At 37.4% G+C, this 17,205-nt stretch overlaps 2 protein-coding genes across 3 annotated transcripts; one reads left to right on the top strand and one right to left on the bottom strand.

The window, feature by feature from the left end:
• The first annotated feature begins 1,189 nt into the window (after positions 1-1,189).
• LOC135641286 (F-box protein At5g67140-like) lies at positions 1,190-5,474 on the top strand. The gene is made up of 5 exons (XM_065156587.1): positions 1,190-1,365; positions 1,456-1,602; positions 2,185-2,320; positions 3,456-3,554; positions 5,035-5,474. The coding sequence occupies exons 1-5, from the start codon at positions 1,235-1,237 to the stop codon at positions 5,239-5,241; spliced, it is 720 nt and encodes a 239-aa protein (XP_065012659.1). The 5' UTR covers positions 1,190-1,234; the 3' UTR covers positions 5,242-5,474.
• Positions 5,475-8,941: 3,467 nt separating this feature from the next.
• On the bottom strand, positions 8,942-13,622 carry LOC103986817 (putative chloride channel-like protein CLC-g). 2 transcript variants are annotated; one of them, XM_009404923.3, is made up of 7 exons: positions 13,204-13,622; positions 12,854-13,054; positions 12,596-12,773; positions 11,907-12,169; positions 11,075-11,344; positions 9,665-10,793; positions 8,942-9,459 (listed from the first exon to the last, which is right to left on the bottom strand). In XM_009404923.3, exons 1-7 carry the CDS (start codon positions 13,368-13,370, stop codon positions 9,301-9,303), a joined length of 2,367 nt encoding a protein of 788 aa, XP_009403198.2. In that variant the 5' UTR covers positions 13,371-13,622; the 3' UTR covers positions 8,942-9,300. The 2 variants fall into 2 exon arrangements, with proteins under 2 accessions (XP_009403198.2, XP_009403199.3); XM_009404924.3 differs by having other exon boundaries at positions 9,724-10,793; positions 13,204-13,595.
• Positions 13,623-17,205: the final 3,583 nt, after the last annotated feature.

Raw genomic sequence — 17,205 nt, 5'->3', positions numbered from 1 at the left:
TTAAGAAACAAACTCTTTAAGTTTTAGAATTTTTTAGAGAATGTATAAAATTTAAAAGGTTTTTATATAGTATTTATTTTTTATCATTCTACCTCCATCGACATCGCCCTCCTCCCTCTGCCCTATCGGTTGTTCCCTTTTATCGCATTTTATCGGATTCGCTTAGCAATAAAAGCATAGTAACTAGACCTTATTGCTCCTCCATGGTCGATAATAAAAGTGTCACAATGAGTCCTCACGTGAGGGCCATAAGCAACCATGATAGGTTCTCGCACAAGAATTATAGACGATGTGACGAGAACTACGTGTGATAATATAGAGCAAAGATAACGATTAGTCTACTATTGACGATGGTGATGATGGATCCAAAAAATTAATTTTAAACTTTATTATAAATAAAAAAAATATTTTTATATAACTAGGGCATTCTACAAAAAAAAAAAAAATTCAAACTTGGAGCATCATCTAAAAAATCTTCAAACTTAAGATTTTTTTTAATTCACTGTTACATATATATATATATATATGTATATATATATATATATATATATATATATATATCTCCCGCAAGAAGTAATCTACGGGCACAATATTTATCATTTATTTTCGATGTCAAATTAACTCACAGAAAGTCCAAGGAATCGGCCCAATTAATTGAACCGCTCAATTAGCGTGTTGCGGCGAAACCACGTGGCTTTCTCCTTCATTACTACTTGTCTCGTTCATCATTTGTACCCGCGCAGATACCCGACTCTTAATTGATTCGCGGAACCTGATCCAGACGTCCCTTCGCTGCCACCGGGGCAAGTGAAATCGGCGGGTACGCGTTTTAAAATTTCAAGCTTTCTTGTTCCCCCAGCCAGACGCTTACAGCTTGGCTTGCGTTTCAAATGGGTTCTCTCTTCCTTCCCATTTTGAAGTTGCCGAAATCTTCTCCTACCCGACGAAACCTGAGCAGTCAAATACCTGCCTTGCAAATGGTCATTATGATACCGTTTCGGCGGTCCCCACATCGGTCCCACTGGCTCTGCCCAATAGCAAGACTACGACAACTAGGAAGGTGGAATATATATTAACTTTTGACGGTTAATTAAGTCCGCTCGTTGTCGTACCGATGACGGGCGGATGAGCACATAACGCCGAACGCCTGGGCTTCCTCACCCACCTATATAATGCCTCGCCGTTACCCAGCCTTCGCTACCCCTTCCATATCGCAGATTGTTTCGCCCACAAGATGAAGGGGGGAGAGGGAGCGGAAAAGGAAGCGGCGAAGGCGATTGAGTTGGAGGCCGATATAGAGCGGCTGCCGGTGGACCTCCTCGCTTTCATCTTCTCTCTTATCTCCTCCTTCAAGGATCTGGCACAGTAAGCGCCGATCGCGATACCCTCGATTCCCTTTTCGCTTCTTAGTTGGGTTAAATCGGGTTGTTTGACTCGCGGCTTTGAAATTCCAAGGGCGAGTGGGGTGTGCCGGAAGTGGCGGCGAGGGGTGGAGGAGTCCCTCGCGAGGAAGGAGAGGCTGAGCTTCGCCGGGTGGAAGGTGGACGACGAATCAACTGCCCGGGTCGTCCGTGCGGCCTACAATCTCAAGGAGCTCGATATGTATCTTCCATCTCCTCTTCAATTTCCATCGGGTTTTCCTTCCATTTTCCCCCCTATAAGTAGGTTTTTCAGTACTTGCCGTGCTAATATATATATATATTGTGCAAATAATGAAATTAAAGAAATCGAGTAGTTATTTGGGTTGTCATCAACCATGTAACTTATTCCTTGTTGGACATTGAGAGAGCATCGGCTTGAAATATACATAGTGTTTGAGATTTTTGGATGTGATTTTATGTTTCTTGGCTTTTATACTCTTTCATGAACTGCTTTCAACTAGCTTTGTAGTTCATACTGTTAGTAAATTCATTCTTCTTGTTAAGTGCAATTGGATAGTTATGTTCTGTGATTGTTGTTTAGCGCACCGTATATTTACAAGACAGCAATGGTATTCTTTCTCCGTTGTTCTGTTTGTGTATCTTGTAATGTTGCTTATACTGTCATTGACTTAATCAAACTTTGACGTTATTGAATTTGATGAAACATGTATTAAATCTTAAAAAATTGTCAGTCTGCTATCAATTATTTCTATGTTTTCTTACGACTTGTTGTTTATCTAAAGTCTACTTCATTTTTTTATAGTTCTAGGAGTTGCTGGGGCTGTCAAATAACTGATGGAGGACTGTACAAGATTTCACTAACAAAATGTGTTGGCAATCTATTGTCTATATCATTATGGGGCATGGCCGGAATCACTGATAAAGGAGTAATTCAGCTGGTAAGTACTTTTCCAACTTGCTCATTGGAAGGAAATGGAACAATTTAGTGGTTATACCATGGCTAAACTCATGTCTTTTATGTTGTTTGGAAAAATGTAAATGTTTTAAATTGCTTGGTTCATTCAAAAGTAGGGATTTTCAATCATGTTTATTTATGATTTTTAATTTGATAAAGTGGCCTAGTTTAAGTCAAATAGTACCACTGGGGCAATTTTATGTTAGATTGTTGTTATTTTGTCTTAAAAATACTTTGGCTAGGTTTGTCAATAATATGGTCTAGAGAATTATTTGGCCAAATAAATACTCTGGTGAATTTTACGTTGCCATATTATTGCTCTTTTCTTTTTGTTATTTATTTATTTTACTCTTCTCTTCTGTATACCCTGAAGTTGAGTGCACTTACCTTTGTCATTATCAAATCATTTTCTTATTGATATGAATTATGATGCTTTCCATGGCACGCAACTCAAATTCTGAAGCCAACATGAAATATTGACAAAACTTTGTGATTGATTAGTAAACTGATATCCATCCTGTAATTCCAAATACTTAAACAGGAAAATTTTAGACAACTGAAAGAACAACCCCGCAACCTAAAGGACAGATGGTGTTAGAAGTGTTGCCTTGTTGGTTGCGGTTTAAGCATAGACAATGGAGGAACTGTCGAAAGTTCTTTGCAACTCAGAAAGAATCTAGTATAAGATTAAATTACTAGTTTCTTTACATGGATTGATTTTCCTCTCGAAGGCACTACTAAACCTACAAGAAGCTGTAGGCCTAGTCCATGGGTTTGGTCCTTCATTTACTGAACCAATCTAGAGAATGATCTGGTTTGATGGGAAAAGAGTAAAAAGATCTTACTTACGAAAGTAATGCTGAATACATGACCAGTTAAAAAGATAGTTGTTCCCTAGTTGACTTGTCTATCTCTTTGTGTCAAAAGAGATAAAAGGATACTCGTGTTAAAGAACTTTTGCAGTTTCAAATCAGTAATTCAATCGTTATTATAAATCATATCATGCATCAACAGCATGTTTCTTTTTCCTGAGTGTATGTTTGGCCTCTATGTGACTATCATTACTGTAATTTGTATTACTTTGTACTGGTTGTCTTATTGGGTTTGATGTTGTTCAGGTGACAAGAGCTAATTCCTTGCAACACCTGAATGTTGGTGGCACATTCATTACGGATGACTCTTTATATGCAATTGCAAGTAGTTGTCCACAAATCAAGGTACTTTCTTAAATACAAAACCTGCAAGCAATTTTGCATTTTATGTTTAATGATTTCCTTAGTTCTGACTTTTGGAACATAGATTGTATATGATAAGTGAAAGACCTATAATTTCTGGTCTTGGGATCCACTTCATCTCATATAAAATTGATTGCAGCTAGTTTCACTTGTGATAGTTGTTGCTGTAAAATGATTATGCTCCTTTGCTCTTCTGCTACTTTATCCTAATTAATATTTCATTGAGTCCTTTATAAGTTGATTTTGGGATGCCTTTCCTCTTAATAAAAAGTTAAGATTTGTCAATGTTGCATTTTTGACATGTCTGGACCATGGATATTGGTTATGATACTTGAGTAGTTCAAGAGTTTGTCAACTTCAAACAAGCTGTGCAATTTTAGTTTGTCTTGATGTGTGACTACCATGCTAACTTGATCAATCTTGATTGTTGAATGAGATACAAGTTTGCTTGTACACTGTTTCATAAATAGAGAACTGTAAATTTTATAGGAGGATCAATGTCGATAGCTATGTAGGGATGTAAACTGTCATACATTAAATTTTAAGTGGTATACAAACTTTAACATATTTTTTCCAGCTTTTGAGTAGAAGTACGTAGAAACCCCATTTGTCTCTTTTTCCTGAAGCAGATAGAAAAAAAAAATGGAGATAGAAAACTAAAATGGAAAAAAAATTAAGTACAAAATAAAAAAGACATAGAGGGATGAGGTCTTCAAGGACCTTATAGGAAGGAATCTAATTTATAATAAGCCCAATAAGGGCCACAGTATAATTAGGTCAATAAGCAAAAAAAAAAAAAAACAGCTTTGAAGTTAGTGTTCATCTGCTAATTGATGTCACATTTATATTATACCTTTGGTGCGAACTGCACTTCATAAAACTCAATCATCAAGAGAAAAATTACATTAATACAACAATTGGCAATATCATTTAATTCGAGGTAACATCACAAGGAAAATTTGATTTGACTCTAGTAATATCTTCTATGCTAAACATATAGAGTGAGCAAATGTTGTTGTTATTACTCGACCAATTAACACTCATGAAATTGCCATGTCCTTTGGATAATTCAAAATTTGATTTAATGTCACGTTTATATAATATCTTTGGTGCTAATTGCACTTCATAAAACTCAATCATCAAGAGAAAAAACTACATAAATACAAAATTGTCAGCAGCATTTAATTTGAGGTAACTTCACAAGGAAAATTTGATTTGAGATAGCTGTAGCAATTCTGCTGATATATCTTCTATGCTAAACATATATAAGGAGTGAATTTGTAATAAGTAGAAGCTGAAGTATTGCTGTTAGTACTCGACCAATTAACACTTTTATGGAGTTGCCATGTACTTTGGATAATTCTAAATTCTGGAGGCATGATGTGGTTATTATCAAAGCAAATTCGTATCGTCGATGCCAGTTTCCTGATGCATATGCTGATGTTTGGAATTTTTGTAATAGACCATTATCCTATGGAGCTGTCGACATGTGACACAGAGTGGCCTCATTATGCTCGTAAATAAGTGTCGTAAACTTGAATCAATCAATGTTTGGGGTATGCGAGTACCTGTGGATTGCTTCGTCAGCTTGCTAGCTATCAGCCCTGCTTTGAAGATAAAACCTAGCACACAACATCTGAGTGTTGGAACGAGTTGGGTAGTATCCTAAGGGAGGTTCATTTTATTGCTCCAATCAATGTGTTAGTCAATTTATTGTCTTTATATGTATGTATGCATGAAATGACATGGTCATTATCATGCATACAAAAATAGATATTCGGACAGTGATGTATATTAATGTGAAATGTTTACTTATGTTTGAAATTCTGTAAATATTTTATAACATACAAAACTGTTTGGAATGGCATTTGAAAATTAAAATTTCCATTTTATAAGCTTTCACTTGGCCTCTAAGTGGATTACATCAAAATTGTCGGTTAAGTAAGAAGTTGGTCATGTTATTTATGTCCAAGGTCTGTCATACCGAAACGTACCGCCCGTATCGGGCGGTATGTATCGGTCCGACAGGTTACCGGTACGTGGATCGTCCGGTACCGCTACAGTGCTACAGTATGAAAAAGTATAAAATTATTCGGTACACCAGGGTATACCGCTTGGTATGCCCTGATGTATCGCCCGGTACACCGGTACCGTACCGTACCGAGCCCGGGTCGAAACGCCGGTATGGTACAGTGAACTTTGTTTATGTCGATATTGTACAATATATAATGAATACTTTGAGAGACAACATCAGATTCATGGATACAGATCGGAATGCTGTGAGGTTTGGTAATTGCTCAGTCCATCAGAATTACAACACAATAATAGCAAGAATAAAATCTATTTCTCTTTGTTATCTGTAGAGGCAGAGAAGTGAGCAGGGCAACCCAGCGGCCAAAGAATGTCTTCCTAAACAGAGAGATGGTATATTGGCAGCTAACCTTCTCCCTTGGCCAAGGTACAAATCTGTTACTCTGAAATCACATAGTAAGGCTCATGTTTGCTAGAATTTGTTTTCTCACTTTAGGCATTTTGGATCGTATTGCGAGCTTCTAACTCATCCATATTACATGAAAAAAAGTAAAAAAAGGTCCCCTTCAAATTTTCCATCTAAACATTTTTGGTGTTCTTTCTGAACCATATTGTAATGGGTTTTTTTTCCTTTTAAATAGCTGTATGTTCTTTCTTGGTGTTCCAAAAAAAAGTAGGTGGTGGTTTTATGCCATAGGTCATAAACTAATTACAGAGTAAGTGAAGTAAACACCCAATGATCAATGGATGTATTATCTTGGAAAAAAAAATGATTCTATTGTAGTGTTGTAAAATATGCTACTATTGAAGGTTTTAATTGCTACAGGAAATAATGGCAACCAAAAAAGGGTCGAATTGGGTGATTTTTTAAGTTTATAACTTATCCAGGTTTTTTTTTAATCTCTCTTTGGGTGTGATCAATCCGAAATCTGTGAAGCAATCAAAAATAGAGTTTTTCTGTAAGTTATTGAGCCAATTTTAGGATGATTTATATGAGCACTTCAAAATAAGAAAGATGAAGACTAAGTAGGATTTGGGATTTTAGGGAGCAAAGTTCATAAAATTATTTCTTTAGGCCCTTCAAATCGAGTTCTAAATATATGTCCTTATATATAAATAGTTTATTTTTCATCCAAAGTTTAATGCGATATATATGTAGATATATTTCTTTAAATATTTAAATTATTCGTTATCGTTACAGTTGTCATCAGCATTTGTCTAACAAATTAAGTTTAACAAAATTACCATTGAATGTAAAAATATTAAAGTTTATAAACATTTAAAAGACTCTTTATAATGCAAATTCTCGTCTTCTATACTTGCTTTCAGAGAGAGAAGTAATATTAATTTAGCAGGAATATAAGTATATTAGTGATAATTAAACTTTTGCTATCATTATATTGATCAGTAGAGGATTAATCACCATGGTTTGGCGGTACATAAGATAGACGACACTTTGTTTTTGAACTTTTTAAAGTAATTTGTAATTTTGGTACATAATCAGATTTTTTTTTCTTCTGTCAGTGACTTCCTAAAGTAAGTTTAATATAATACTTGAATCAAACCTACAATCAAGTCACACATGCACACGATACCAAAGAAATGGAAGAACTGGATAGCACAACTTGTATAATTAGACATCTTCAGCATTCCAATTTTTAGATTTAAAAAAATTTATATTAGAATTTCTATGATTTAAAAAAATATATATTAGAATTTCTATAGTTATGAAAATAAAATATTTAACTCAATTTATCCTAACGTTGTTGGTTTTATCGATGAAAAGATACAACAAGTGACAGCACGAACAACATGATACGCAAAAAGATAATTTCAAATTATGTTTTCTTTTTTCTTGTCGACTATTGTGGTGGTGGTGGATGATGACGTCGTTAGGGGTCATGGGTGGTTGTTGTGGCTGTGGTTGACGAGAACGACTTAGTAGTCGATAAGAATGATGTGGGAATGTTTTTAGAGACAAACCAAGTGGAGTTATGAAAGTGGAGTTAAGGGACTTCTACGACTTCTTACGGGGGGAGAGGAGGAAGAGGTAGAAGAGTGACGATGAGAGGTGATGCAAAAGGAGAAGAGGAAAAGGACAACAAATGTTGATGCTCTGCATCTACATCGACGCAGATGCAGGGCAATGCTTATCCTTCTTCCCCCTTTCGCTGCTCTGCATTGTGTCGGCACTTACACATATATCGAGTGACGCCGACGTAGATATATTGCATCGACATCTACTCATCCTCTTCCTAATCTCTCTTTGCTTAACCTCTCATCGTCGTTCTCCCTCCTTTTCCTCCTCTCCCTTCTCTCGTTCCCCGAACCTTCATCCTTCTTTCCCTTTAGTTGCTCTGCATCTGCGTCGACGCTAATGTATATGTTGAGCAATGCACTGTGTTTGGATTTGCATTTGTGCTAATGCAGATGTCGAGCAGCCCTTTTGTCGCTCTGCATCTGCATCGGTGCCGACGCAGATGCCGAGCGTTGCTGACATAGATTCCAAGCAGTGTCGACGCATATGTTGAGCGACGCCGATGCATATGCAGAGCGTTGACATTTGTGTCATCCTCTACCTCCTCTCTTTTTGTCACACCTCTCGTCCCCACTCTCTGTTCTCCTCCCCCTGCAAGAAGCCATAGAAGCCCTTCAACTCTACCTCTAGAACTCCACTCAATTCGTCTCTAGTGACATCCCCGTATTGTTCTCGCTGATAACTACATCATTCTCACCAACCATAACTACAACAACCACAACCACCTGTAGTTTACAACGGTATCGTCGTCTGCCACTACCACAATAATCAACTAAGAAGAAAGAAAATGTAACTGAGATGTTAAAACAATTTTTTTGCCTATCATTTTTTATGTTAGTATATATTGTCATGTGTTATATTTTCTATCGACAGAACTAATGACGCTAAGATAAATAGAATTAAATATTTTACTTTTATAATTATAGATATTATGATATAAATTTTTCAAGTATAAGAGTCGAAACGTTAAAAAAGTCTAACCAGATATCCATAGTGACATGTAATTAGTCCCACACTACACATGATATTGTCCAAACTTAGTGTATACATCCAATCAATTAAACGCTTCATACGAGGTCAATGCCATGTCCACATGCTGAATAAGGCATCCTAAGTTCAACAAATGTTTTTTCTAGTATCAGTACTCATTCATGTGGGTCGTCATTAAGGAAGGTATCATTGCTTCTAATACACCAATGGTTATAAATAAATATCAGAAATTGATATGTTTCACCTCAAAATTAAAAAAATAGAATAATGGACGTCCCAAAACATAAACTTCAGAACAAATGCTAGGGTAGAGAATCAACATTCAGATCACTTTGCATGAATTATGACAATATAATGATTACATATCGATGATGATGATGATGATTAAATACACTAAGAAATGCTTGGCTCATGGGAATTGAGCTTCCTATTGATTGGATAAAAACTGAAACTAGATTGAGAGAAGAAAGCATATTACATTTGAGAAAAGAATGTTTATTGAGATTCTAAAGAGAACGAGAAACCCAAACTTAACGATGCAAAGAGAATAAACAATCTTACCGCCCCCAAAGTAGAACCAAAACTTGATTGTTTCATCCAATCCCCAGAAATAATCTCGATGGCAGTGAGCCATTTTTTTTTGCTTTGATTCGATAGATTCAACTGTCGTTATTTCTGGAATCGACAAAGATCATAAAATAGTTGGATCAAATTTGATTTCCCGACCCTTGTTTTCTTCCATCTGCTTTGCAACAGAACAGGATGCAACCCAAGTATGAGCTCGGGCATAAAATCATGCCTTGTCAATATGCCCACCACAGGTGTTGTCTGCAGTAGCCAAAAAAAGAACAAAAAAAAAAACACAATGTCAGAGAGCAAGACAAGCACTAATAAGATTGCAAAATCAGCAATTGACTAAATGAAAACATAGTTTGATAAATAAAAAAAAATTCAGTACCGTCAGAGAAATTAGGTTTCGGTAATATATAGAAAATATAATGGCACAGATACGAAAGTGGGGCAAGAAACATACTGAAGAGGACTTTGGAACAATCAAGAGGTGCCTCAAGCCAACTTCTCGGAAAAGAATACCTGCTTTCGCCAATGACATCGTCTCAACAACCGTGTAAGGTGAGGTGTTGGTAAATGGATGCAAATCGATATACATATCCATCTCTTCAGCTGTCAGCTCAATTCCTTCGACGTTTTCATGCTTGCCGGAGCCACACTTAGCGAAATCATCAGCTGAGAAATGCCTTGAAGCATCAAGGTTTGCAAGCGTGCAGGTACGAAGAAACTCTTTCTTCTTCAACAAAACAAGCAGATTTGCACGAAGAATCAGACCAAAAAGCACTGGTGAATTGGAAAACGGAGGCTCATCTACCACAGGGAAACCATGGTGGCCGGTCGTCTTCAGCACATGGACTATGTTGCTAACTTTCTCCACACCATTGAATATCTGCAAAGGACCTCTAACCACATCGGCAACTGTGAGCTGTCTCATGTAAGGCTCAGCGTGGGCTTTAAGATAAGGTAGCCCCTTCAATTGCACAAGCAGGTCATACACGTTGGCGTTGAAAGCATCAGCCACAGACTTCGATATGAGCAACACCAGCATAACCAGAGGGAGCAGTAGCAGATTGTTGGTCAATTCAAGCATAACTACACAGACAGAAACAGTCATTCTCATTGATCCACCTAAAAGGGAAGCAGAACCAAGGACTGCAAAAAGACCATGGTTGAGAGTTGAATGTGAACCCATCAGCATTCCAACAAGGCGGCCATAAGTTGCACCGGTCAAAATAACCGGCACAAAAAGGCCTGAAGGAACTGCTAGACCGTAGCTGATGATACCAAGAAAGTAAGAGGTGATAAGGAATAAAATGATCGAAGTTTTCTGGAACACATTATCTGTGCCAGCACTGTAGAGGTTTCTGATCGTGTCATCATTAGTGTTAAAAAATAAGCTAGCTAAGTCATTGTACTGATCAGGAGGACACTGAAAATTTTTGAAATTTCCAGATCTGCCTATCGAGGGACAAGCTTCTGATGATTCAGCTGGGCAAGGTTTACAAGATGCAAGCCAAGGCATTCCAAATAGGCAACAAGATGTGAATATGGAAACTGAAGCAGCAAGAAACAATTTGCAGACATGGCCTTTCCTGAAAAATGAAAATTTAAATGTCAATTCTCAAAAGCAACATTGAAGGGAAATATTGCAACCTCTGCAGAACTAGATAAAGAAATGAAGGACTTCACATTTGAATGATTCTAAATAATCACAATGCAATTGCATCATAAAACCTGAAAGACATTGGTTTTCTATATGAAGAATTTGTGGGGTTTAATGAGACCCAGCTAAAGTGAACTTTATGTCCTCAATAGTCATAGTTTGTTTAGCAAGGAAATAAGCAAATGGAAATAGGAAGCAAGTAGTCCTTACTCATTGATCAGATTGTAAATCCTAAGAACCTTATCAAGCAGAAAGTTGTAGGAACTTCCCAAGATTCCTCCAATGATGCCTAGAACGATTACCGGAGGTAAGTCGTCTAGGTGATAAGTGACGTCGGCAGAAGTGACATCGAACATTATAAGACCACCCTTTCCGAATAATCCACATTTGCCGCTATTGCAAACATCAATTAGTGCCCTCAGAACGACCACGACAACTGCTGTTGTGAAGAATGCTCTCCAAAGTAGTGCACTTCGCCACCTTCAAAGTCAAGGAAACAACTATCAGGACATGAACTGAGGACATTAAATAGCTTTGGAAAAAGACAAAACAAAAGCCATTTCCTCTTAGAGATTATTCTCTGGTGTAGGCAGTTCTCAGCAAATGTTGCCCAAACTTTTTGTCTGTCCTCAGCAGTAACTAAATGTACCCTAGAAGACAGTCATGCATAAGATTCAAGACATATTTATTCCAATATGTTATGCAGAATAGTGTGAACTCTGATTCAACCACTCTGTTCAATATAATTAGTGCATTGCAACAAGTAGAGAATCTATGGTCCCTAAGGCACCATGTTGAAATATAAGGCTATAAGTTCCAGAAAATGAAACACTAATCATCACATTTTGCAAACCTTAACTCAATTTATGTGCATCATCTTGATAACCTTAAGAGCAATAATATCTTACTATCTGATAAAAACTGATATTTTAGTGAAGAACCTATTAAAAGATTTCCTATCTGTAAGTTATCGGAACAAATTGAAGAGAAAGAACATTATAAACCGATGGCGGCATGAGATAGATATCAACTTGCACAATACCATGATGATACACATTCCAAGGCAAACAGAACACCACCAACCGGTGCACGAAAAGCAGCAGCAACTCCGGCACCAGCTCCACAGGTGACGAGGTCCCGTCGGTCTCTGTCGTTCTTGAAGTACCTCAACCATTTACAGGTTAACCTGTACTTCCGAGACCCACCCTGCCCCAGTATGGATGCAATGCAAGCGCTTGTATGGATCATGGGACCGGCTTTGCCCACATGGAGAGATGAGGAGACGGCAGCGATGCAACCTACCACCTGTTGATTCCAGTAAACATCTACGTTACTCACTTCCATCATGTTAATAACTTTGAAGATGCCTCCAATATGATAAGTGTGCGACACTCGCCCCCTTTCTATAAGTCATGGAAAATGCCTCCCCATAATATATCATTCAAGCAGGCATTATCGACTCCAAGGCCCATTACTTGTTATTCCAAGTGAAGGATCACATAAACATGAATTCATGACAATGCAAAGAAGTTTGGCCTGAGAAGCATTAATATCCAGGTTTTGTCAATTAACAAGCTGACTATAATTCTCCTGTCAGTCTTCAATGCGATCTACCAAGTAATTGACCTGTCTAATTCAGTTGAATAAAGCAATAATGCCTTCCACAAAGAGATGATGCCAACATTTGGTGGAACACAGATGAAAGCATGTAAAGAGTTACAGTAGCCTCACCTTGACGAAGAAGGTCTTCAACGAGAAGATATCCGGAGCATCAACACCATTTAGGTAAGCCATCACTTCGGGTATCCCCGATCCAGCCGCCGCCGGCGAAATGTAAGTGGTGATGACCGAAGCAAACATGAGAAGCACAAAATTCGTGCTCGCAAACACCAGGAAGGCCCACTTGTACCTACTCCGCTCGAAAATAAAGAAAAAGGATCAACCAAAGAGAACAGGAGACGGATCAGAATTCATCAGATCCGATCGTACTTCCCGGCCAGCATCATGTTGGAGGTGACGACGAACTTGACGCCGGCGATGTTCTCAATGGCGAGGTTGTTGAAAAACCCGACGGCGCCGGCAACGGCGCCGACCAGGAAGCAGAGAGTCCACTTGAGGATGACGTACCGGACGATGTGGGCCTCCCCCCGGCTGCGCCAGTCCTGCTTGAAGAAATCATTCTCGATCAACCTGCAATCTCACATCCCATTTCGTCACAGATCGAAACTCCAACAAGCAAGCAAACGACCGGAAAGGAATCCTCGACAGAACTTCATGTGGCTCTTCCGATCATCCCAGATAAATCAAGATCGGGAGAGAGGAAGGGAGGCGGCGAGTACTCGTAGTCGAGGCTTTCGATGGGGCAGAGGCTGGAGCCGATGATGGCGAGCTGGGAGGTGGTGACGGGCGCGGAGCGGCGAATGCGGAGGAAGTGGTCTTCGAGATGGGAGTCGGAGGCGGAGTGGAGGAGTGGGGTCTCGACGTCGTCGAGCTCTTCGCTCCCCATCGAGACCGCCTGCTCGAGCGTCGCCAGTAACGGAGTGTGAGATCTCCTTTTTCTCTTGCCGTCAACTTTGGTCTCCGACGTGGGTTTTTAGGAGAGGGATCGGTTGACTGGATCAGGCGATGAAAGCATGGGAAGTTACAGAGGGAGGTGGTTGAGGGTCACTCGGTCCCTCGAAAGTGACAGCGGGTGGCGAAGGGAGGAGTTCGTTACTTTTATCTCCGGGCAAAATTGCATATACCTCCAAAATTGGATCAGTCCTTATAAGTACTTGTAAATATTTTTAAAAGAAATATAATTCGGCCCATTGATCCACCAATATCATCAACCATCGATTATATTAAGGTTTATTGAGGTAACTAAATTTTTCGAAACATAGCAAGGATAGATGTGTAAAAATATTTATTTAAAATTACAGACAACCTTTCCCTCACAGTCTCGCCCTTAGTGGAGAGACACTATTGAAGGGCAGTTGAAAGACTATGGAAATGGATATGTTTGGAGATATATATTTATTGACCTTTATTATCATAAAAAAAGAGAGCTGGTATCGGAGCGTACCACTTAACGAACGTCCCCACAAGAGGCGGCAGCGCAGACCCAAAAAAGCTGCCCGCTCAATCCATTAATGAAGGTTCAATCAGTAAAATAGGCACAACAGGTTACATAAGCTGAAGGAGCTTTCTGTAATAAAGATCCCTACCGTTATGACAGTAATAATGAACTGCAATTAAAGAATAATAAATAACACAAGTTGATTGTGAAGTTTAGGGGGAGAAGAGAAAGGGTCTCTTTGATGAGAACCAACCACAGAAACTATAGCAAAGAAAGTTTATGAAGCTACCGTTGGTTGGAGTGTTCCTACCGTTTCAAAATTGTTCATTTTTTTGATGAAAAATTTATGCACTGATAACGTGAAACACTAAACATGAATTTTTTTATTTTTTTATTCTAAAAATACAGATTTTTCATATTTCTCAAAGAGCATCTTGTATTTATTATAATCCTTGGAGCAAGTATCTAGTTAGACCATCGATCTAATCACCCATGTATAAGATTTATATTGTTAAATTATAATTTTTTTAGTATGATTATAAATTTTTTAATAACTCCATTAAAATACTATAAATCTATCTAAAAATAGTTACTAGAGAGACAAATAGACTCGAAATAAAAAATCAGTTTATACAAAAAAAAAAAATATTTTTATTCAATAATGATTTATTTATAGCGTAATTTTTTAAAATGATATCATGAACCATTGGTCGTTGATACATCACTATCACTATCACTAGATGAATATGACACATAAAGATACATCGCTTTAGTATTCGCAAATTAGTGTATATAATTTTGCTTTTGGATAGAGATGTTTACTTATGACTCAAATTAAAATATTCGTGAGAAGTGGAAGGCGCACACATTGGTGATGCTGACGACTCGACAGTAACAACAACACTAAAGAAAAAAAGATGAATGGACGGACAACTTTATTTTGAAGAGTATCTTGCAATGGGAATCTGAACAAGGGAGAGACGGACTCTTAGATAAAGACATGATATGTGGAGTTTTTTAGCTTTTTAACCCGACATGAGACCCACAGATTATATGAACTCAAGGAGTTGTACCTGTTCATTAAAGTTTGCACTGCCCACCAAGATTCCAGGGTGCTTATGGTTGGAGTTGTATGATCTTTGACGATAGACTTGCCAGGTTTTAGATCTTTGACACCTGCATGTGCACCATTTTACACCTCTGATACACTGCTACTGTGTCCTAATGCATCATTGTAACTTTCAGTGAGAGCTAGAGACGTGACCCAACAGAAATATATTGTGATAGGAAAGTATTCTGTGAGAGCTAGAGATGTGAATACTTTTGTATGATGGCCAACACTAGGTTTTACGGCCTAACCCCTCATGTTGGGACCACTTGATCTAATAACTGTGTTGGTGAGTCAGAAACATAATAAGTGTTCCTCAATAAATTGTTGTGTACATCTCATGAGAAAGCTCTAGTGTGCCAAACGGTTCTCTATGATAATATGGGCCCCTTGGAAAATAAATATTCGATTAAAAATCTCCAAAAAAACTAGATTGAAGTCCAATGGGAGGGAAAAAAATTGAAGATAAAGCTTGATCCATCTTACATCATCCAGACCAGATCTACAAATAAAAAGAAGACATATAACTAGCTGTGGTATTGAGATCAAACATTTTGGGATTAGTATCATGAACACGAAAAAACTTTAAAACTATTCTATCTTAAGATGAAGAGATCCTCAAACAAAAAACCTGGCAGTCTACTTGACTTAATTTAGATTTTTTTACTTTGAAGCTTGTGCAAGGCCCTGATTATTCCCATCCCAAAAAATTGTTGACCATTTCTTGTATATAAGACTAGGGAAAGTCTTATATGTCGACTTAAATTTAGACATAGTGTTTAATATTATGACAGTTTTCGACGACATTCCCATAAAATTTAGTTTGAAGTTATTCTATTTGTATTTTGGTTCTATACTAAGTACCCAAAAAAATTTTGTGTGCATTGAGAATCTGACTATATTCCCAAAGCTTCTCGTTTAGTTGATTAGAAGCCATCTTGAAAATAACTTTCATCAAAGTTCGTGAACTTCATTCAATAACTAATTCTCACTTTGATGACTTTAAATCATAGAGAGATTAAGTTATTCAAAACACTATACATTCTACTCACTGTAGCAATATGAGTACAAGATGTAGCTGTGACCATAAAATTGCTTTGTTGCAAATAGTCTAATATGGACTTTTGGAATCTATTTAATATCAATTTATGTCTGGTCCAAGGGCATTCGATCGAGTTAAATGTGAAAACGAATATGTAAAATTAGAAATTCATTTGGAGCAAATGAAAATATGAAATAAGTTAGATGCTGCTTCTCTTGGTAACAGATTTATCATACATGGTGCCTAGATCAAGTGAATGGGTAAAAGCAGCCGGTTTCATGTCATAGAACAGTGCTTAAGGCTTGTTTCACAATCAGTCAATCTATGAAAATATGTATAGAAGTTGGTCTTGACAAAGAAAAAATATTGAGGTGGATGTGTAAGGTCACTAAAAAAATGAAATAAAAATATTTTCATTCACAAAGAATTGCTTACAACTCCAATAAAGGAGAACATGAAAAAAAAATATTTAAAATGATGTGAACATATTAAAAAACGGTTATGGTTGTCCTAGCCAAAATGGACCAGTAAAAATTAGTAATGCAAGAAGATACAAAGATAGAGCTAAGAAAAATAACAAAAAATATTCGATTATAAATAACTAAATCTTGGGAAAAGATTCATATTATTCACCTAGAATAGTTGGAACATGAATTCTTGTAGTTGTTGCAGAAGATTAGCAAAATAATACTGTCTTACTGCATCTTGTTGTAAAAATATTATGATTTTGTCTGAACCATGATTTGAACCCTAATATGGAATGAGCACTTTGGATTTTCAGTTGAAGATGTATCCACATATCTAGTAGTGAATAATAATGAAGTTGAAAGGAGCCAGGCATCCAGTATCTGAACAAATTTGTTGTGCTCAGGTCAGATTTAGGAATCTTGATCCTGGTGAAGTGGAGGATATGTAAAGGAATCTCTTCAAAGGTTTGGAGGTAAGAAACAGATAAAAAAGAAGACTGGGTCAGTTGACCACTTCCTAATATAACTATGCATCTCTGTAGCTAGCAAATCTTGCAAAACCATAGTGCAATAAATAATCTTCAAAATGTATTGGCTACACTAACCTCAACCACCATTTACAAACACATTCACTTAATATGATAATACTGAAGTACTATTTGTGAA

The sequence above is a fragment of the Musa acuminata genome, chromosome BXJ3-6 (genome assembly GCF_036884655.1).
Source record: "Musa acuminata AAA Group cultivar baxijiao chromosome BXJ3-6, Cavendish_Baxijiao_AAA, whole genome shotgun sequence".
NCBI classification, from domain to species: domain Eukaryota; kingdom Viridiplantae; phylum Streptophyta; class Magnoliopsida; order Zingiberales; family Musaceae; genus Musa; species Musa acuminata.
This window is presented reverse-complemented; position numbering and strand designations above follow the sequence as displayed.